This window comes from Aquila chrysaetos, chromosome 23 (genome assembly GCF_900496995.4).
Source record: "Aquila chrysaetos chrysaetos chromosome 23, bAquChr1.4, whole genome shotgun sequence".
NCBI lineage: Eukaryota > Metazoa > Chordata > Aves > Accipitriformes > Accipitridae > Aquila > Aquila chrysaetos.
In genome coordinates, this window is record NC_044026.1 from 6,219,679 (window position 1) to 6,243,232 (window position 23,554).

A 23,554-nucleotide genomic window follows, 5' to 3' on the forward strand; every position below is an offset into this window, starting at 1 on the left:
CCTCTCAGGGTTACTCCTTGAAGTTGAGAGATTCCTTGCTGCAACAGATTCTCAGTGAGTGATTAATAGCATGCTAAACATTGAAATCTTAGCTAAGTGATATAAAGGATTGATTGCACATATATAATCCTTTAGACATAAACAGTTGACCAAGGCTGGGACTAGGAGTGGATCCAGCCGCACCTAGACTGCTCTCTGAGAAGGAGTTTAGAATGCAAGGGGGTCCTTTCTGAACCTCCTGACTCAATGGGAGGCTCTCCCTGACAGTTTTGTCTGACCCTGTCCTCTATGCAGTAAATATCAAGTGAACCTTACCGTCAAATCTTGTTAAACCACTGCTGCATTTACTATCAAACTTTGTTGAATTGCTGATTTATATCAATAAGCATATTGCTACTTCTCTCTTTATGAGTGAAGTGTGTCACTCCATCCACGACAGCAAAGTATTCCTGTTTATCTTAATAGTCACCATTTTGTCTTTATCGTAGGAGAATTTAAAAAGAGCAGTGACATTAAATGGGAGATTGTCAGAAGGAACCAAGGGATTGGGATCCCAGGTGTTGCTGGTTCAGAGGAAGTTCTACCGCAGAGTAGCAGGAGCTTTTCAGAGTCCTGCCTCAAATTAGCAATAGTATCAAAGGCAAGTGTTGCATGATTATATCAGCACTTCTTGTATTTTCTCTCCAGCACCCTAGTATGCTGTATTAATTCAACTCTTCCCTTGGGATGGAGGCATAAAATAGCATGAAAAGATGCAAAATAGGATGCTACTGTTTTTTTGCAGGGGGGCTTATTTGTGATGTTTTCTATAGCACTGCAATCTCCTTAAGAACCAGAGGGCACAGTTAGTTTAACAGGATTTGTATGTGACAATGGCTCCAGTATGCACCCTTTGGGCAAGTGCATGGGACATAGCAACCAGTTGGGAATATCAAGCTGAAGCGTGCATAGGCATCTCCCCTGAAAAGTAGCTGTGGTCAGAATACTCGGCTTTGTTGGGCACGCAGGGCTGGTTGAAAATCGTTTCCCACTGGCAGAGGAGCAGCAGCCCGGTCACGGACCGAACCTGAGAGTTACCTCCCTGCCCCTTCGCCGAGCCGGCGGCAGGAGCTGGACCTGGCACACGGAGGACACGGTGGGAGCTGGAGGTTCGGAAAGGTGTGAGGAGCGGCAGGGAAAGCTGAATTACGAAGGAGAGAGGCGGCTGCTCAGGAAGGGAGGGAGGAAGGCGACGGCTCCCCAGGCTGAGCCGTCCGGGCTGCTGAGGAGGAGCAGAGGAGGCTGCGTGCGTACTCTTCCAGTAGGTATGCCAAGCGTATGATTGCCGCTGATGGGGAAAGAGTTTCGGCGAACAAGTGCATTCTTTGTCATGCAAAGGAGATGTTTCATTACGAACCGGTTGAGGAGTGTTACTCCGGCTCCGTGGATGCGTGAAACAGAGAGGCGGCATCCTGACCCATATGGCATGACCCAGCTGTCGAGGCACCACGGCTGCGTGGGCCAGAAAGCTGGTTTTCTGAAAGCATCGCACAGAGTCAGCTTCTAGGCTTTTAGATTTAAACCCTTGAATTTAAGTGCGTGGCAACTCCCAGAAGGAGTATAGATCCCCCAGTTGCTCAGTGTGCAAGCACAGCTACAACCTCAGCATTTAAAACAATATCTGAAATACATTTTAAGTGAGAAAGTAGCAAAGTCACTCACTTCAGTATATGGCTTAGACAAAAAAATACAGACTGGCTGGCATCTTTTTGGCTTATAATACCACCTACACGGCCGCAGTGTGAATCTTGCCCTGACGAAACCCTGTAATGCTCGGGTTGCAAATGTTGTCGAGAAATCTTTAACCTCCCCGAGGGGACTCCTTTTTAACCAGTTAAAAAAATTTCTATGCAACATCAGTTCTGCAGTTTTCCCCTTTAATGAGTAAAACCAAAGCGCGGGGCCCAACTTTTCTGCCACTCTCCTACCATACGAAAACAATGCTGGCGTGTGCTTCGTGCTGCCTTCCCCCATCACCCAGTGGGTGAATTTTGTAGCCTGCCTTGTTAGTGGCACAGCAGGCCGCCAAAAGGAAACCGAGTTGTTTGTATGAGATGAGATGTTGGGCTGCCAACTGTTATAAATCTTGTGCTACTTACAGCTTCGGCTTTTCTTCAAGCCTACTCCACCCCCTGCTGTGGTTTCGACTGTTGGAGCAACATTAGGAGGCACAACTGAAAGCAGTAATATTGGCGTTTGTGGGGAAAATAAGAGAAAATGCGAAGAAGTGGCTAGACACAAATGTTTCATTGTAAGAACTGTACGTATAAGACCTGTAGCCGCAGAGATTTGGGCCCTGTGATGGTGGAAAGGGGATTTGCCCCCTGCAATATTTACCTGTAGCTGTACACATTGCCACCAGCTTGTTTTGTAAGTGTAACTGCTTGTAACCTCACACGTGCTTCCCCACTGTCATATCATATTAAATGAGCTATAATTGTAGTCTATTAGAGTGCAATAACCTAAAAGTGATAGTGCATGACAGCACCTGTCAACACGTCACGGAGGATTGTATGGAAAGCTGAATTATACCCATTTTATACCACATTAATGAGGCAGCTCATTCTTATCCAGTCATAAATAAACAGGTTTCAATTTCTTTATACACCATGAGAAGCTTTTTTTTTTCTTTTCTTTGGCACAGAGACCCACAGAAGTCATGATAAGGTGATCTATTGCCTGAAAAGGAGTATCAGAGTGTGGTCATTAATGACAGTGATGATGTTATTTTTATCATTATTAATTGCTCTATGAATACATCTTGGTGTGGCTGTTTCTTTCCATTTTTCTGGAGAAGAAAATAGAGAAACACATAAAGAAAAACCAGATTGGTTGTCCCTAATAAAGTTTTAATATAAAATAAATGGATTGTCTGATTGCTTCAGCAGCACCCACAGGACAGACTGATACAGGCAGAAACCTGCTCCCCTTAAGATCAATGGCTGTGCTGGGGCCTGGTTCTCCTTCATAAACTCTTTAAGTCAGGTTTGAAATGGGAATGGAAAAAGAAAAAAGGGAAATGACAGTAGGGAGAGGAAAGACAGAGAGTGAGAGGCTTTCAGCCAAATCAAAAGAAAAGCAAACGTATCAAAGTGCATGTATAGTGCCCATTATTTTCCGTAACCTAACTGGATCAAGGTGTCTTCATTTCGAATAGCTGCTTAGGCTTCAGAGCCATAAATAACTGCCTGTACTCTTGTGCTGAGTCCACGTGAGGACAGGTCTATACAGTCCCCTGCAAGCGAAGATCTCTCCTCCCCAACCCAGGCAGAAGCCCAATGCACCAAATACACCGGGTCGGTGACGCTGAGAGATGGATGTGGGAAGGATGGTCATGTTAGACAATTTCTTTCCCTTTCTCGCTCGAAGTTACTCAGCTAATGCAAGAAAATTAACCCATTCAGGAATTTTTAAGTGTATATAAAGTATGACGTGCAGAAATAAAGCACAATTCTTAAGAGAGAGGACCAATAAAGAGTAGATGGTATTTATAAGAGAGGAAATATTTTCAGTATAAGGAAAATGAAGGGGCTGGGAGGAAGGAACCAGCTACTAACCAAAACGATCACTGAATCCTGTTCCTTTGCCAGGCACCTCCCGCAGGGCCCGTGCGATGGGTGTCGTTTGGGATCCCGGGAAACAGCCTCTGCTCCTCCTTTGATCTTTGAACTGTTGCAGCAAGAAGAGCGAGCTTGAAAGCACAGCTCACAGGTTGCACGCCAGCTTTTCCCTAGTGAGTGAAAACAAGAGATCCAGCCTTGGGAGCTGACACCCGGGCAGCCAGCATGACCATAAACCCACCTCACCCAACCTGGGACCTCCAGGTGACCCTCTGCACCCACGGTCACCACCAGCTTGCTGCAGGAATGATGACTTTGTGACTCCAGTGCAAATCCGTGACACCTATCTGAATGCTCTGACACCACACATATTATTTTATTCTGGTTTATTTCTCAGGACTGGTAGTTAGTAATTTTACCAGTAGCAGTTTGGATGGACTGCTTAAGAATACCTACTTTCTTCATTTGTCAAACCTTTACTTATTTACATATTACCTTAAAAAAAAACCCCTACAGAATCACTTCACTTGAATATTTTCTCTGCAACCTTAGCTTTATAACAGAGGAATGGGTTTAGAATTATATCCTTTGTCTCCAACAGAAGTGGGTTAAAAAGCCCTATTTAAAAATCAAATCATCACTTCCCTCAGAAGTCGTTTGCAACCTTTCTTCCAACAAATGCACTGTCCTGTGAAAGCAAGGTGGAAGGACAGAGGGAACCAGTGTCATTAGGTACTAGGCCAACAGATCAAATCAAAATTGTTCCTGACTTTGGCTTGATTTGGCTAATAATTTTGACTGAAAAAAAGATTATTTCAAAAAGGAGAAATTATTTTCATATTTTCACAATATTTCAACCTTTCGTTCCAAAGTTATTAGTTCTAAACTTCTCTAAATTAAAAATGCACTTAACGAGCATTTCAATTCCCCCAACTAAATGAACCATTAACATTGACTTCAACCCCAAATCACTTTTTTTTTTTTACTTTTTTTTCATTTTGCCAAGAAAGCCAATAAAATTTTATGTTTCAGGTCAATCCAAAATGAATGTTTTTTTTTTCCTTCAGTTTGACCAGTGAACTGAAAAATCAATTATTCACACAACTCCACTTTAAAATGGCTTGGAACTGTCTAATTGTGCATGTAGGCAGTTACTTACTGTGTGATCTTATTACTACTCCCCTAATTCTTGCTCTTTCCCCTCCTAACTGTTGTTGTGTTTTGTTCTAAGTCAAACCGCAGACTGTTACGGGCAGACACTTTCCCTTCCCGTGTATCCGAAATGTGTGTGTAGAGCAATTATCCCTATACCAGTGGTATATAAGTAGCACAGAGCTGTGTCCATCACATGTCCATCAGCCCTCCCTAACACCTAGATGCCTTCCTCGTCACTGCAAGTGACATTCCCAGTGTGCAGGATTCACAGCCTTCTATTTTCTCCTGAAAGTAATAATTCAGTTTTATGGACTAATCATTTAACCTTTCGTATTGGGCCCGTCCACTCCCGTTTGAACTGGAAGCCAACTCAAGGAAGGAAACACAACAGCAACCTTACAAATCTCCATAGCAGAGGGAGAGCTAAGTGTTTGATTTCAAAACTGGAAAGCAGATGAAAGAAGCAGCAAATGACAGAGAAGGTTGGAAGAGTCTCATTTCTGCCTGCTCGCCAATGCTGGCAAAGGAAGAATGGATAAATGAATGAATGGCTCTTGGTGTACATATAATTACCAGATCATTCAAATACATCTTTATCTTTCACTGTCTCTTCCAGGTTTTTTTGTTGTTTGGTTTGTTTGTTGTTTCTCTCTTTTTAAAAGAAATGCAGTACTGTTTTCTGGCCTCTGCTTAGACTGGTCTGAGATTATTTCAGTGGACTTACAGCTCATTTATGGTGCGGTAGCAAAGTTTTCTTTGCAACCCAAGAATAACACTTTAGCTAAGATGATATGCACTGTAAAAATGTTTGATTCCTCCTCAAAACCAAATGGATATTTCACCTTGACCCAGGCAAATGGCAGATGCTGCCAAAAGCAGATGCTGCCAAAAGCTTACTGTAGCAAGAAGAGACGCAGGAAAAAGCAAGGTTGCATTCATACAATAGCCCCCAGATTACTCCCAATCATTCATAACTAACTCCTGTGTTGTTTTGGTTTTTCTTTAAGGATGTTTAGTGTCCCTATAAAGTTTTACTGAGTCCCTCTTCACCTCATAACTAATAATGCAGTTGTTGTAGTTGCAGTTGGAACAAATCTGCCTTCAAACAACATAATACACAGCCTGAAAAACATGTTTCTCTCTGAAAGGGGACTCAGTGGCGGCTTATAGAACAAGCCCCTTTCTATTTGTAAAGCATTTCCCATACATCTTCTGTACATATAAGTCATAGTTCTCTGCCTCCGTGCATGACCGACGCTGACCCGGAATCCCTGCGTTAGACTACTGTGTACTGTTTCAGTGCACTGAAGGAACACTGGTGGGGACGACCATGAGCAATCGGCGTGAAGCTTCCACAGAAATCCTGATGCTAGCCTAGAGAAGTGACCTTTCTTATCCTGTCCCCTGCCCTCCACACCGTTATTTTCCAACAGCAAAGAACTACGATTGTAGATCTTCTTTGGGATCCTAGTTTAGAAGGTAAGAGATGGCAAAGTTAGCCAAAGAAACACCATCACAAGCCCAGACCCCAAGACTAGCCAAGACATCCATTCCAAAGAAAACTTAACATTTTTGATGCCAGTCATGGCCTTCACAACCGCAGGTGCAGGCCACGGTCCCGCACGGAGCCTGTGAGAAAGAATCACCACCCAAGACCAGGACCACAAGGGACAACTCTGGAAGCAACATCCTACATCGCTAGCCGAAAACTACGCACCATTTTGTATGTAGGGAACATACTATGGAATAAATTGTACCTACTTAATTAACTGTACTTTGCAGTTCTATATTATTAGCTGCTGAGGGCAACTGGCGGCTTGGCACTGTAGGCAGTGTGGATTACACACGCAGCCTGAACCTGCTAATTGAGTATGAGCGAGTGTATGCAGCTCGGCTGGCTGATGTCCCAGACCCTCCCGCACCGCTAGCAAAATGTCTCGGGGTCTTCTGCTAGACACCCGGTGCAACTACGTAGGTTAAAGTAGCATCACCTCTGTAACCTAACTTGCAGAGCACTTGCTCACCGCATGATACCAAATTCGAGCCCTGATTTGCAAGGGCTGTGCTGGGTATGGAAGGAGGCTTTCTTCTCCTCGGCTGCATTTCTAAATGAATTTTTATCTGACACCCGAGTACCACCCACATTTGCCAGCTGACAACCTGCTTCAGGCTCTGCTCCTGGTTTTGTAAATTCCATGGAGACCCCGGGGACAGCCGAAGTGCAACAGTAAAGAGATCTGGGGGCTTGGCTTTGGGTTTTGGTGGCGGTTTTTGCTACTCCTTCTCTATGCCAGCGGAGTTTAGAAAGATCAGTACAAATGATACAGACTTGTGTAACGCTTGACATCAATTTCAGCAACATCTGAGCTCTCTACAAAAGAAGTTTGCAGTTTAATTAGAATGGCTTACATCCAGCAAATGTGTTCAGAATAAACAAAAATTAGAGCATAGGGATGATTTTTTTTTCCTAACAGTAGCTCAAATAGGGAGAGGGGAAAATTTAATTAAACCCACACAGTCCGAGTTTGTTTTAGAAACACGCTGCCAGGGCAGCTGCTTGTGGTTGGAGGCCAAGGGGAGACCCCGCAGGCTAAGTTAGACGAGGTGCATCTTGTCCAAGATGCTAGTGGGAAAAGGGAGGGACCGATATGAGGCCTCTGCCTAGAACCCTTCTTTTTGTGGTCCCAACGCTGCATAAAGTAAGGGAAAGGATATGTGAAGCCTGATTGTCTTCATAGATGATTTCCTATCTTTGGAACTCTTCTTCTTGCTGCAAGTATCACGGGTAAATCACATTAGCTTTGATCCGAGCCTTTCCCAGCACCCCATAAAACACAGCTTTGCATACCAGGGCACAAACACCACCAATAAAAGGGGTGCACTTAAGGGCAGGATTTTATGGATCCATCTGCCAAACATTTCTTCACAAGAGGAGAAACACATAGTAAGTCTAAGCAGATGCCAGGTCTCACCAAACTGTTCATTGCCAGCAAAACATCAAGCCATCTCCATGACTGCCTGACCCGGCTTCTACACTTTGGAGAGGAATCTGAAGGAATTACTGAGGGACTGACTCTGAGGGAGCACTTCAGGGAACAGAGCATGGCAGGAGATGATGCTGAGGGTACTGAAGCGCTTTCCCTGTTCACCCTTCACCAATCATGGTCCTCACCTGCAGGGTTATCTGAGTCCCTCCCAGGCTGAAGGAGAGGGAAAGACGTACGCCCAATTCGTAGTCAGTCAAGGAGATGTTGCATTCCGCCTTCCTGATCTCTGAGAATGGCAGAGTGGAAGAACAGGGATTGCCACTGCATGAAACTGGTAAGCGGCATGCAGAAGACGTAAGGGCACTGCTCAAGGACATGGCTAAGTAATGGGACCCCACGGGCATAGAATTATGGAGTTATTTTAGTTGGTCATCTGGTCTGACCACCTTCTCAAGACTGGGCTCGCTTTGACATCAGTAAATCAGACCTAATGTAGTAAGGGGGTTCAATCAGTCATGAAGGAGAACATGCTTTCTAGAGCCCTGGCAATACCCTCGCACACCCTCAGTCCCCTGGAACAATCAGAAGTTGCCTGAGTCCCCGATGAGGAACTGGGGAGGGACAAGTGGCCCATGCAGTGTTCAGGCTGCCGTGTAGCTCTCATCAAGCCTTACCGTTTGGCTGGGACAAAGAACTGGGCCCATGCCAATTTTCCCGGAAAGCAAGGCAAGCCAAGCCAAGCCCAATGTTTGTGTCACCAGTGTGTCTAGAGCACGCCTAAGAGGAGCTTTGTGTGAGGTGCTGAATTCCCCTCTGCCTCTTCACATAGGCTGTGCTTACTGTCAGAAAAGACAAACTGCACAAGAGTACTCTGGGGTGAAAACACATGCGAAATGTCTCCAGATGAGCGTCCTTCCCACTGTCTTCCATTGCTGGTTTTCCTCTCTTCCCTCTTCCCCTGTTGCTTTTGCTGATGTATAGACTCTGGGTATTGCTTGGGAGAGGTGACCATTTAACCTCTGCCTGCCCAGGCCTCCAAACATCTCCCCAGCCCCAAACACAAGGGCAGAGCATGGCCGAGCGCTCGCCAGAAGGGCCCGTGCCCTGGGAGGGATGATGTACTATTTGCACAGACAAAAGCTCCTCCTGCACACCTAGGTGCCAGCAAAACCTGACCACCCAAATGTTTGTGCAAAGGGAATAAAAGGAGCAGGAACGTGATCAGATGGAATCGCTAGCCAGCTTTAGCAAACACAGGCTCTAATTAATTTTTTCCTCCCATTGTTTACCCAGCTTTGTATGTAACTGAGAGCTGAACTGGGCTTATCAGTAATTACCAACAGTTCTGGAAACTTTACACGTTATTGTGCTGTGTTACTACACAGGGTAGCAATCCATGAAGACGGGCGTCTCTTCCTTCCTTGCTAAGCAATGTTTTAAAAGATCGCAAAACTCCTCCGAGCCGCTATTAGGGTTGCTGCGATGGAGTGGGGGGAAGCAGAGGGAGGCAGCACATCTGTTTCAGATCTAATTATGAAAGTTTCCCGGACATAGCGGCATGCTACCTCAGCAGCAGTGTTAGAGGATGCTCTGCCTGCAGCCAGGCTCTTTTTCCCCCGGCCCTGGAATTGCATTTTCCCATTCCATAGTGACACCTGCTGGGAGCAACTGAGTGGAGACTCCCCTGCTGCTCCGCTTGACAAGGGGCTTGCGGAGTGCAAAATGAAGGGTCTACAGCAATCAGGCAGATTGATTCCCCTCCTTTCCTTGCAGATTGAGCTGGGCTCTTATCAGAGGGAAAACGGATCTCTGCGGCGTGATTAATGCTCAGAAACGCCCCGCGCGAGCAGCCCCTCGGAAGCGGCGCTGGAGCATCAGCCGGAGGCCCGTGGGAGAAAGGAGCGAAGGAGATCGGAGGTGTCGTTTGGATGCGGAGGGCCAAATTTAGCCCACGTGGCAAGGAGGCGAAAGCAGGGGCGAATTTGTCCCCTTTGCTGAAGCTCAAAGGTCACGCGAGAGGAAAGGCCATGTTACGCTTGCTGTTTGCTGACAGTCTTTCTGTAAATATTGGCTACTGTGGGAAGGCACAATCCTGGCCGGTACCTTTGGTCTGATTCGATACGGCCATTCTGATGGCAGCCTGCACGGTGGCTTCTCTGTGCGTTCTGTTCTCCTTTCCTCCTGAGGATTTCACTGCTCCTGCTCAGCATTTAGATCCCGTCATGCCTGGCATGTGGGCTGCAAAGCATGCATGCAATAACCAGGGAAATTGAAAAATCTTGCCCTAACCCTGCACTTTCCCCCACTCAAAGCCGAAGGGAAAGGACAACCCGGCAGGAAAAATAACAAAATGTTTTAGAAATAAAAGACAGACACCAGAGTCATCGCACATTTTCCTAGTCAGGATAGTAATTTCTGGAATATATTTTTAACTGTGAGAATTGATGGGAGGGAAGCCACCTAAATCTAATGCAAACGGAGGATTTCTCAGTTACGCAGTTTGTATAATGTCATATGTAGAACATGTAGAAAAGTGGAGGGATTATGGAGAGAAGAGACATTTCTAAAATTGGAGGCCTCCTTTCAGGGCTTTAGCCCCCTCACTCTTCCAGATCACTGGGAATGTTTTTCTCCGAGGAAGGGCAGGAGCCTATCTCAAAAACTGTGACAGCTCTCTGAGCTACATGTTACTTAAGAAACTTCACTCTCCTTCTCACTGCTACCTCTTCTAGTTTTTGCCAACTGCTGCTTCTCCTCCTTTCAGCTCTTCAGTGATCCCCAGCCATTTTAACCACAGAGAGGCGATTTCCAAATGCTCCCAGGCTGTTTTCTTCCTCCCTTCAAGGCAGCAGCAGCTTCTGTGACCAAAAACCTTATCTAATACGGAGGCTTCCCGCTGTTTTGGTTTTGGTTCCAGCCTTGGCTTAAAGGTGTTAGAAAAGGGACCATTTGCCTGGCTGATGCACAGTGACAGCATCAGTTATGAGCACGCCTGGAAATTCTTCACAGCAGTGGTTCAATAGGGTTAATTGTGCTGACCTCATTTAAAAAGCACTTTGAGATCTTATGAATGAATATAAGTGTTTAAAAAAACCCCATGTATTACAGTTATTAATATGTATTACTCTCACGGCTAATTATTTAAGCAAGAAATTATTGAAGGACCCGTTTACAGCAAAAAGTAGAGCAGCACCGCGGGAACAGGAGTCGGGTAGGCTGTAAAGAGCTTTTAGCACAACATTTGGGGCTGTCCTGCCCCAGAAACGGCCTTTGTTGTTATTAAGGTAACGCAAGACTCCTGCGAAGGGTAAAACCTGCTTAAGTGCATTAGCCTCAACTCTGTGAAGGCCGACAGACTTGAAACCACCCCCCCGAATAAACAGGGAGGCCGAGGTACCTTTAAATGGATAAAACCTGAGCTAAGAGCAAACGCCGGAGGAGAAAAGCCAGGCTCTCATTAGCGCTAACAAGCCTCTCCCGGTGCAGAGCTCCTTTCGAGGTGAAATGAAGCCCCCCGGTGGTCGCCGGCCGCCTTGCAGCCTCCGCACCGCTCCGCACCCGCGCTGGATCCGCGCCTCTCCCGGGCTCCCGCGCTCCTGCCCCACGGCTCTGCTGGAAAACCCGCGGGTTTTGCAACAGCCCGGCTTGTCCCTTGGCGCGGGGCAGACCCCGTCACAGCAACGCAGCCCTGGCCCATGCATCTCCACTCCAAAAATGTCATCGGCGGCATCCCCACTCCAAAAATGTCATCGGCGGCATCCCCACTCCAAAAAAGTCGTCATTGGCATCCCCACTCCAAAAATGTCGTCATCGGCATCCCCACTCCAAAAATGTCATCATCAGCATCCCCACTCCAAAAATGTCGTCATCGGCATCCCCACTGCAAAAATGTCATCATCCACATCCCCATTCCAAAAATGTCATCATCAGTATCCCCAGTCCAAAAATGTCGTCATCGGCATCCCCATTCCAAAAATGTCATCATCAGTATCCCCAGTCCAAAAATGTCGTCGTCGTCGTCCTCCTCCAGCCCACTTTTGTGAGTCGCTGAGTGAGAGTCAACAGCGGCGAGCTGACAGATGTAGGCATCAGCTGACGGGATTTCCATCCTGCGTACAACATATGGGTTATGGCTTGCACAGGGGTGACGTGGGTATTACCTGTGTTCCCTCTTAAGCTGAACAGCAAAAACAAATCTCTAAACGCTACGCAGGTTGCAGTTCTTCTTTCACAGCGAAAACAGTTGGCAGGCATCCCCGTCTCGTGAGGCAAGAGTTTGTTTTTGCCAACCGCTTGTCTTACGCTGGAAGAACAGGTAATTCAGAAGCTGATGTAAAACCAGTGTCCCTTCCAAACTTAAAACCACACCCTCAGCGTTCTTCATCAGCAGAACCTGGGTGCACTGAAAAGCTGGCATGGGCCAAATGCTTTTTGTTAAATCGCTCTCTCAGGGCCCCGTCTTTTTCTATTATTGAGCGGTTTTTTAGACACTCTTGCATCTAAAGGTATCCCTACGTGTAGACATACAGGCGATAACTGAACCAGGCAGTGTGTTTGTGCTGGAATAAGGACCCGACCAAATAACCCAAGCATACAGCTGATCAAGGAAGTTCAGATACCAAGATGTAGGGCACTAGCTTCTAACTGGGGCTTCTACTTTGGTCTCTCTAATTCATGAATTTCCTTCCTCTCTGAGTGCAGAAGCTCCTTATTAAATTAAAGAGCCCATAGCTGATTCATGCAGAGTCTTCAAGGGATGTGCTCATTTCACTGGAGCAGCGGAGATTTGGGCACAGATTACCAAGGACAATCTGAAGGGTATTTCACTGTCATTGAAATATGCACAGAATTTGTTGGGGTTCTTTTCTGCAGAGAAAAAATGTCAGACACGCCTTTTTACAGCAATTAATAATTGGAATATAATTGCTTACTATTCCCATACATCTGAATTATGAAGTAATGCTTCTTCCTGCAGAAAGGCTATCCAAATATTTTCCTACTGGGTGAATCACAGGTTAGAGTTATAAGAGGGTCTCATGTACTAGCACCAGCTGTCACCATCCTGTCTTTGAGCATGTACGTCACTGCCTTGTGACAGATTTCTACGGGACTGTTTGTACAGTAAGGTACTACTAGGTTTTCGTTAGGGCTAGAAAAACTAAGCTGATAGGAGTTTGGGTCTTTTTTATCAGGCTAGAGGTTGGTTTTTTTCTGATAGCAACTAGAAGCAAGTGCCTCCTGTAGATACAGAGAGTGAGTAGTCTATAAAAAACATCTTCCAAGGCAATAGGAAGCTCTGCACAGGTTCTCTACAGTACTGCACCGATGCAGCTGAAGAGCCACAACCTACACGTACCACTGAATCCCACCAGGCTCATTTCCTCAGACACAGCTGACATTTGGGAAACCCACGAATTAATGGTGCATTATGCAACTTCCAAGAACAAAACAAGCATTTGGAGCTACAGCGATGGGACAACAGTACTGGCACACTGGGCCTTGTTTCTGCGGGTAAGACAGAGAGGACAGTCCTGGTTACCGTTCTTCCACTCTCTTTGACCAACTCTGTCTCGCACACCACAGCGTAGTCACCGTCAGGTGGCAGAGTCCGGTACTCACGCTAACTTTTTGGAGCTAGTCGGTATGTCCACACTACATCGCTACAGACGTCTCCGGAGCCTGCATTTGAAGCTGTACCCTCCCACGCCAGGACCCCGGTGTGGGTCCTGGAGCAGCTCACACACGCTGTTGTGTGCGTGGCAGCAGCGCACCGGTGTCTCGAAGCGTGCGGCGCTCCGAGGCAGCCTCAACACTTCCCTCCCTAAAGCCTGCTCCTCGGGGAAGGCTGAAAGGGTGCTCTTGTGCCGGATTGTGTGATGTACGTGCCAAAGAAACGAGTTACGTTATAACCTTAGCGCTAGTCCTGGAACACGCAGGAATATGCTGTTCATATTGCTTTGACTAGCAAGTTGCTATTTAAAGTTCAGGGCAAAGCTTTAAACCCTGAAAAGGTTTTGACATAATTGCTGGGGGCGGGAGGGGGGGGGATGATGACGAACGACACAGGCAGGACTTTGGAAAAAAGGAGTGAAAGAAGGAGTACGTATCAAACTTCAGTTTCCTAATCAATACCCACTGGCGCTTCTGGGTAAGCACTAGCCCATATTTCCTGAGAGAGGTTAAATGCAAGCTGATCACCCCAGCTCCTCAACTTAATACATCTATCAGGGTTAACGATGACCTGGGTATGAGATCAGTCACTTTATTTCCTATGGAAAATTCTCCTATTCTCCATTAATAAAATAATTAAATTCCCTGCAGTGTAAAGTATTTATTGGTTAATTCTTCTTGGGAGTCACTTGTCTTGACTTTGTTCAATGTTTTGTAAAATTCAAGATTAGGCTCATTATATTAAGAGCAGGATTCAAATCTATTTCGAATCTCATAATGGTATCCTCTCCTGCTACAAAATCTCGTCCCGGACTGAATATGGGAAGGCAAAATTAGTCCTTTTCAAGAAGCAATCATCAAAGATCAATGACCATCAAAGCGCTTTACTTGGGGGAAAGAAGAAAGAGGCCAAATTTCAAGATAGTGCAGACAGTCAGTGAGACTGGAGTGCTTGAAGCTGGTGGAATTTTTTTAAGTCATTCACAAATACTATATCTACCCTTGACAGGTCATTTCATTCTATTTAGCACTTTTTATTCTCTGTGGTTTATAAGCTCTTAAGCAAATGTAAGAGGGAGGAAAAGCTAACGTGTCTGATAATACACTATATCAGGCTGACAACCTAACTGAATTTCCCCTGTGGTGCTAGCAAAACGCTGTTCCAAAAAGTAATAATGCATACAAAAAAAAAAAAAGAAGAAGAAGAGGGAAAAAAGGATCATAGAGATCATGCCATCACATTTAATTTCAGAGAACAAAACCTGAAGCTGATTTCTCTTTAGATCAGTTGTATACCAGTTGGAACATGGGTGCCTCGCACTGCGACAGAGTAATATGATCTGAGCTTTAAATAGCTGCCAAATAACCATGTGGTGGCTGGCAGCATTAAACGTGTTGCAATGAGAATGATCTGTTTCAAAGTAAAGCCACATAACAGAGGATAAGTCAATCTGATGTGGTATAGAAAAGGAGGGGGGAACTTTTTTCCATTATCTTTCTGGGTTTCTTTCTGTTTTAACTGTGTTTCCATCTTGAAGATGCATTAATTTAACATCTTTTTCTTAACAGGTTTAAAACCTGAATCGTGTGCAGGTCATTTCAGAGAACATCCCCTTGGGCACCTGGGCACAAGGTGGGGGGGGAATGGTGTGAAGTACCACCGCGAAGACCATCCCCTTGCCGCAACTCCGTTCAGAGTGGCTGCCTCCCAGTGTGAAAGGCACCTTCGCTGCGCAGAGGCTTCCCTTAGTTTCTACCAAATGCATCCTTGGCAGTTTTTAGGAACAGATAAGGAACAAATCTACGGCAAATAACATGGGGTGACTTCTGCTCCAGGCCCTCTCCTTACCCTCACAGGAAAATGTGGAGCCTTTCAGCACCCCGTGAGGCCCCTCTGGGCTCTTTGGGATGTAGGGGAAAATCAGGTGCAGAGTTTGGAGGTGTCTGATATAGGAGATGCTGCCAGCCCTCCATTCCTTCTTACCTTCATGTCCAATTGCTTTCCTGATCCCTACTGTCAGCATGTTTCCTGGGTAGATGAGCCACATGGCGGACTGGAAAGATAGACCAGTTTAAACTGGTAACGTGAGTAAGGGACATGGAGGGAAAAGTGGTACTGTAAATACTTGCAATTCTTCTTTCTTCTGTCACTTTTGATTATAGATGACCGACTTCTGTTTTCAATTTCAGTGTCTCCACCAACTTCAGCAGCATCAATCCACACTAAGTTAACAGAGCAGAATTTCATGTGAACATACTTTATGTAGTCTTCACTGCCTGGAAATCACACTGCTGAAAGGACAGATAGGAGCAGGAGAGCCAGAGGAAAACCCAGTTCCTGCATCAGAAGGTAAATAGCTCATTTAAGAGGTTCAGTATAAGTTCTTAACACATAATAAGCACAAGATACTTTGCAGCCAGTTAGGATTTTGCAAGAATGGGGACAGCAATACAGACGCTACTTATGATTGTCCTACTAGCAGTTTATTAGCACACTATAGAGTACAGTCTCAGTTGCAGCAGCTAGGCACCCTGCAGAGAAATAAAGGAGGCTTTATTTTGCATTTCCTCAAAGGAGAACATTGCTTTCCCTCACTAATGTAAATGTCAATAAACAGCCACATATTTCATGAAGGTCAGCTCCAGTGAAACCTCCAGCAGCCACCCCAATGAGTAACAAGGATAAACCAGGGGCAAATCCTTTTCTGACTGTTTTTGTCCGCAGCTGCCTTTGCCACGTTGTGTCAGCGCGTCCCCCAGGAATCCCCACCAGCTGCACAGCGGGCTGGCAGAGGGCATCGCAGAGGGACGCTCGCCCTCCTTTCTCTCCCTCCTCCCTCACCTCCATCCCCTTCATGGTCCTCACCGTGTTTGCACTGGACAAGCAGATGACTGTCAGATTGAAAATAATCAGAAAATGCTTCTTTCCTACCTGTTCCTTTTACAATGACATTTCCAAACACGTTACTTACTTAAAAAAAAAATAAAAATCTCTTCTTCCAGCATGACCATAGGCTATTAAGACAGCCAGGCAACTAAAAAAAAGAAAAAAACCAACCCAAAAATTCTATAGATGTGTGAGGAACACAGTTCTTTCACTAATTTCACAGAATATTTTGATTACAGTATTTAATCCCCTTTACAATCTTTTACTCAGCTCTAATCATGAAAATCCCTGCATTGCCGCCAAGGATTTTCTAGACAAAAGCGCATCTGGAAGAATGCCATGGAGCGAGTCTCCTTAGCTGGCCTGTCTTCCCCGAGTTCTTACAAACCCATTCCCCTGCACATAGTTCTTTAACAAAATCAGAAGAAAAAGAGTTAGACTGTGCTTTTAGGTAATATCCATACAGAAATGCCTCCCCACCACCCTCCCCACCATCCCCTGGTCTGCAGCAGCTACTTATTACACATCACGTGCTTACCTACATACGTGTTTTGGAGGGAGCAAGTGACCTGTCCCCACCGTTTTAGAAGGACCCTGGCTCTCAGTTCTGCCTTTAGGAGAAGAAGGTGGTATCCAATTAAAGCAAATTGATAGAGCTACAGACTATTGCCAAAAGTGTGAGTTTGAGTGAAGAATTTATGAGTGCTCAAGCAATTTCTACTGACGCCAGAAAGGTCTCCTGAAGTTTCTAAGGAAACCCTTCTTAAGGAAACCCTTAGAAACACCTTGGATCTTCAGCGGCCATTACGTCCACGGTCTGACCCAAAGGGTTGCCTCCAAGAGAGGCCGCCTCGCACACGAGATTGTAACTAATTTAGCCGCATAATGGAGAGAGTTCTGAAGATGCACATGGGCTGAATTAAGGGCTCCACGGGAGCCTTTGGCTCATTCCTTGCAGAGTTTATTAGTTGCTGCTGCACACATGGTTAGGTTTGCTGGAGGAAGTCCAGCTCTGAGGCACCTCTCAATTCCTCCAGGTTCTAAAAGTTGCAAGAAAGAGGCTCAAGCGTATTGCCCCCTCTAAGGTCTTGTGGAGAAGGACTCTCCCCTGCAGAGAAGCAGACAGGGGTTTGGGGGGGTACCTAGTCAAATAACTCTTGATTATTGAATTTACCTCCACAATTACCAGTGAGTATCCTAGACTGTAAAGGGGGTAAATACCAACAGATTGTATTATTTGAGAAACAGTATGTGATTGTGCAATTAAGGGCAGGAATATAATACCATATGCACAAGGGGCAAGGTTAATTTCAGCATTTCCTGACTAACCAAGGGCATTATGGCATAACCCTAATGTTCTCCGGATGGCTATCATTTATATGGAGTTCATATATATGCTTATGAATATTTGGTTAAAATTCACCCATCATACTCTCTGACACAGTAATTAAAAACACCATGTTAGCTGCCAATAAAAATATTTTTGTGATTTGGTAATTATTCCAAACCTCATAGTCCCAGCTCCCCTACCCCCTTGCCCTTGTTGTCTTCCTGTTCTATAATGTATACAGCTAATCTTGATGATGGAAAAATAAATAAGTAGCGGGGAAGGCTGGAAAGCTTCCAATCACAAAAGCTCCTGAAATGGAAGCAACATCCAATCTGGCCCACCACATCTTCTAGGTGGGCACTCCTTTCCTGCCTTTTAGTGATGCTTTCAGTATTCATAACAGCTGTGGAATTAAGCATTATGAACAAGAAGAAACCAACATGCAGTCTTTACTTTTCCCCATCAGTCCCAAACTATTCCGCGCTGCGTTACCAAGTGAAAACCAACACACTCTCAGACGGATTTAATTTCAACTTGGGCCCAAGGCCAGACAAAGTTTCCCCATTGTTAAAACTCCACCCCATCTTTTCCATACCATGCATACAATCCCATCCTCACCCCATCTTCCAAACATATGTGCGAACACACACACACGCCCATAGACAGAGAACCAGCCGCTCCTACAATACAGAACCAAATCCACCTCCCCCACTGTCTCAGCTAGGCGCATTGCTTTCCCTGGGATGACTAGCAGGCAAGTTGGATTTGGTCTATAATGCAGATTTTTAATATTTGCAAAAATGAAGGCTACATAAAACATACATTTTCATGTCCTAGATATTGTCTTCATAATAAACCCTTTTTAATAAAAAAGTCATTTTACACAACCAGGAAAATGTTTGTTGGGGGAGCCGATTATTCCATTCAAAAATAAAAGGGTTAAAACTTGATTAAAATATTAATGCTGTAATTCAAAGTACAATTTTGGCATAATTTCAGCTAGTGATTTACCTACGGCATTTTGGCTTATAGAATCATGCAACAAACATGGATTTCAGAATACAGAAGTATACAGCTTTCAAATACATACAGAAAAGAGAATAAGTGTAACGGAAGCAGTTAAGCTTTTACATGTACGGACTAGCACCAGGTCGCTGTTCACGGCAATTGTCTTCTCTCTTGTCCTCTTCCCATGGACGCTGCATGAACAACTGCACTCTATTTTAATAAAGTGCAGACATGTTTGCTTGTATTAAAGCTAAGGCAAGTAGTGGGAAACAGGAGAGGAGGTAGATTGAATTACTGTGTTTGAATGTTTGTTTTCTCCTCTACCTTGTACCGTTTTCCACAAGCAGAAGCACAAAGTAAATGTTAAAAGACAAATGTGTAAAATGTTGATTTGGCCCACTTCATGTTGGGCTTTTGGTTGCAGAAAATTTTTGCCTTCCTTTGTCTGCAAAACTGCAAAAATGCTACTAATAGTACAATATGGAGAACCACATGTGTACTTTCTAAAGAATTAAAAAGAGCTAGTTCGGACTAAAGGTGGTTTCTTCCTGTATTGAGTTTTGTGTCCTTTACCCTTAAACAAGTAACAGAAGAACTTCCAGAAGTCTGCCTGCACACTTAGGATTGCCATCATGGTAATAATGTATAAAATTGTGTTCCATTTCACAACTGTCAGGAAGTTTCACTAGGATTCCTGTATTCCCTTCAGCAGTGTACAACTAGTCTGAGTGTAAATAAATGGCACGCCCTACCAACAAGAACAGCATTCCTGCTAATAAAGCAAAAAATACTCCTATAGGAGCCAGCATAAAAGACCAGCCATAATGTACATAAACAGCAAAGTCTGGGCAATCCATTTTTTTCATGTTTGTGTAGTTTTCCAGATCAGCCATCGCCTGGACCCAGATGACATACATCACGACTACCAGCGAAAACAAGACACCTGGAAAAGAAACACCAGGTTTTAACAACAGAATGCGAGACAAATGCTGGGTGCATTTACTGTAATACCTGAAAACCCATCAATGCTTGAGGCCCCGTCTGCAAGGCACAGTCAGCCACCACTGGATATTTTTTGCCTTTGGCTTCCTCTAACAAGCGCTATCTCCACCTTGCTTCTGATCTGCACTGAAAGGCATATTCCCACGACAAAGGATATATCTGGGTTTGGTAGGCAGACTGAAACACAGGTGTGTTTAGGGACAAAATTCAGGCAGGTATTTACTGTTTTGAATTCAGGAGCCAAGGGAGGGGAAAGGAGGGAGGTTGGGATGGGATGACCTGGAAAAAAAAAATCTACTTTTGCTTCCCAAACTCTGACATTGTTTATTTCTATCACAGTCTTTTGGATGAGATATGGAAAAGGGGAAAGGGGTGGGAAATCTTTCTCTCATCTTCACCTCTCTACATTTGCTTCTTTTTTCTTATGAAAAGGGCTTTGTTTGGAACATACTACCTTCAGAGTATGCTACTCAAATATTTTGCAGACAAATTCAGATGTATTTAATTCAAAATCCTCCACATTAGAAAAGAAGTTCCAGGTATAGGAACAAAACCCAACAATAATGAAATACTGGCTATGAAGCAAGCTATTAGTATTAACCTCAGATTGGATACAATGGTTTCCTGGAATTAATCGACCGCATAATTCACAGCCTTTTCCCAACCACTCCTCTGAAAGGCCTTTGGACTGTTTACACATGATAGTAATAGGAGCACATGTCCTTACAAACTCTGTTAATCTCTTTGTTACTATACACCAGAAGGAGATATAAGAAGAAAGTGCTTTCCAAAGTATCAGTTGCATTCCTAATATTTCATTTCACTTTAGAGGAATGTGGACACTTGAGAAACGCAAGCCTGCACCACAGATGCTCCAGCAGAAGATTCGCTGGAAAGCTGAGGGCACAAGTCTGAATTTTTTGCGTGCTCCAGCCTGTACCCACTTGCTCCCTTAGCTCCAGCTGTCACAGCACAGTTACAGCAGCAGGACTATCTATTCCAACATTAAAACATTTGGGTGACACCACCCCATCATGTTTTTATCCTAGTATATTTAGGTACCTCATTAAAACCACAAGCCAGTGCATGCTCCTGGGAACACTTATTGGCAAACTTGAGCCTGCAGGCTGTAGAGCCGCAGAGTCTAAAGTCAAAGATATTTGTGGTCTCTTCCCCATCCTCCTAAATACTTGCAATGCAACCTTGAACAAATGCGACACTTGTGGCGAAACCCACAAATGCACTTTGGAAGCACCCATGGACAGGCATTTGCTTCCAGACCCGCCTGTCCTGGTAACCTTTCATGGTTACCTTTCCCCATCCCCACTCCGAGATGCTGCCTCACCACCTCCTTTCCCTGCTCTTCCTACCCACTTACCAGGGAGCAACTCTTGTCATCGCTCCCTCGTTTGCTTCAGGCAAAATCACACAGGTTAGCTGCAGCAGTTTAAATTGGCGATCTGGTGACATTCTTCTTGGTGCTTTATGGTCAGAATGTAATAGCTTTACATTCTGGACATCCTGAACCTCTGGCAGGTGAGAGCTCACAACTCAATGCTTGTGAACACCACCTTTTGAAGCCCACCAAAAAATGAGCTGAAGTAGTTAACCTGAGGCATAATCAAAACGTGACTGAAAATCCCAAAGGATCTTGCAATTTTTATGAGGCTGAAAGAAAGTAGAAAAACTAAATAAAGAAGGAGGCAGACACATTTCCTGTCTATGAAATATACTTCCAGGATTACATTTTTTGCTAGCGCTCAAATTCCTAACAAAGTTTGAAAAAAAACAACACTCAACTCTAAAAGGCATAAATTCAATTTTGAAAGTCTTTTACCTAAGTAAAACTCAATTTTGATGGAATTTAGTACTGCGCTTGTATTAAACATAAAACCGGTGAAACAGAGAGAAGGATCACCTCAGGGCCAGACCTAAAGAATGAGAAATTAAATTCAAGACTCTCCAAATATAAGTCAAACTGAGCAGAAGATTCCTATAACAACATCTAACGATCATAGATAACATAGGCAACACAGGAAAATTAGAACCAAACACAGCTAGTAACTTTTAATGTAAAAAGTAAAAAGATAAATGGAGTTATTAGAGACATGGAGTTTGTTCAAGGTTTCAAAACTTCAAACAAAAAAAAAAATTATAGCCCAAAGATTTGGAAAGATAATTTAATAATATGGCAAAATCCATACGAGCATTGGAATTTACCTCTTCGGATGGCTGTGCCTGTGCATTTTCAAACGTCTGTAATCTTCTATTTATTCTCTACATTGGGGAAAACTTAGTTCAAAACAGTAATAATTACAAAAAGTAGCAGCAGGTCAGTATAACCAGGCCTGGCGCACCTGGACTTACCTCCGGCACCCTGGGCAGACACAAAGTTAAGAAGCCCAGTTAGTCAGAAGCATCTGCCTTTAAAACAAGACTCCGTCAGAGGTGCTTTAATCTCGAAATGGGCACCCCTTGCTCTTCGGGCAGTCTGAAGCAACACCTTCTAGGTGGTTCCACTAGAGCCAACACCATGTAGGTGCAAAATAGGAAGCCAGTGCTGCCAGTGGTAAAACAGCTTCAGGGAGGCTAAAATCCATCGGGTGATTTCACAGCAGGCTGTTAATACCTGTGTGTGGCAAATTGTTGGGTATGGAAATTTGCTGAAGAAATGTATGTCAAGCAGAGATAAATGTCCTTCTTTAAAAGAAAAGAAAAAGAAAGGGACAATATGTAAACCCTCTTAGTTAATTAAGGCACTAAAGGAGTATTTAAGGGTTCTCACTATCTGCTAATGGAGGCTAATTAGTAGGTATATTGCTTAGTGTGTTCAAGAAATGTCTTGAACAGTAGAATCAGGCTAAGTAAAAACTGACCATGTCCTGTTGCCTCCAACAGCATTTCATTCATTAGTGCTCCTTTTGTCTAATTTTCACAGAGTTATGATTTCATGAGAGTTAAGCATTTAGACAGGAGTTTACTGAATATATATTTATTCTGGGAAATCTGTTCCTGCAGTCTTGCACTACCTATTGTGAATGTCATGAACTCTCATAGCCAAGCTGCAAGGCAAAATTACTGAGATTGAAAAAAACCTCCACAATTTCATGAAGCAAATATTTTTAGGAACAGTATGTGCTATGATGTATTTCTACATTTTCAGCATTTAGACCTTTTGCATAGTGAGCGGGTGTCCATTTGCCCTTGCCTTTTAGTGAATATAAAATAAAACAGCAGTTGCATGAATCAGGAATGATGGGGGAAATTATTCCTAGAACATGAAATATGTCTGAGAGAGATTAAGACAAATAAATAGTTCCCTCCTCCTCCTTTTTCTTTCTTTTTTTCCATTTTGCATTTTTTTTAAGAACACACATGTTTGATACACAGCTCTGTGCAGTGTGATAAGACATGGACGTCTCTGAGGTCACTCTTTTCTGTCTTTTGCATTTATTCTTTTGAATTTCTTTCAAACAAATACTTGTGCATATTGCAGTGGAGAAAGAATACAGAACCTTTAGAAATGTCTATGAATTCAAGAAGCAGTTTGCTGGCCTTTAGTACTTATTCTTCCCACGTAGAAATGCCTTTCACTTGTCAATGGTGAATGGCTGTTTATGGCATGAATCTTTTACTATGCAGACACGAAGACAACAGGTGCTGGAAAGAATGATGTGAGCTTTTTACTTGTGCCTAGAAGTTTAGAACTCTGTACCTCACTTGAGGAAAACTTGTACGTGTGTGTATATATTTTTTTTTCAACTGCATTTTTCTGTCCTTGTCCTTATTACAGATTCTACCACTTACCTTGGCCTCTTGTGACTTTATTTAAAAAGTATGGTTGACATTCCCCTCTGAAGTACGTGCAGAAGATCCCACTTAAAAGTTATGGGAGCTGGCACGTATCTCTGAAGAC

The 23,554-nt window shown here is 44.1% G+C and overlaps 1 protein-coding gene across 3 annotated transcripts in view; it reads right to left on the minus strand.

Annotated features, from left to right (window-relative positions):
- Positions 1–18,392: 18,392 nt before the first annotated feature.
- TMEM182 (transmembrane protein 182) overlaps positions 18,393–23,554 on the minus strand; it is a 32,339-nt gene continuing 27,177 nt past the window's right edge. For all 3 annotated transcript variants that reach the window (XM_029998978.1, XM_029998979.1, XM_029998976.1), the window contains one exon: positions 18,393–19,579. In XM_029998978.1, the coding sequence (XP_029854838.1) occupies positions 19,356–19,579 (224 nt within the window). In that variant the 3' untranslated portion in view covers positions 18,393–19,355. The remainder of the gene's footprint in view (positions 19,580–23,554) is intronic.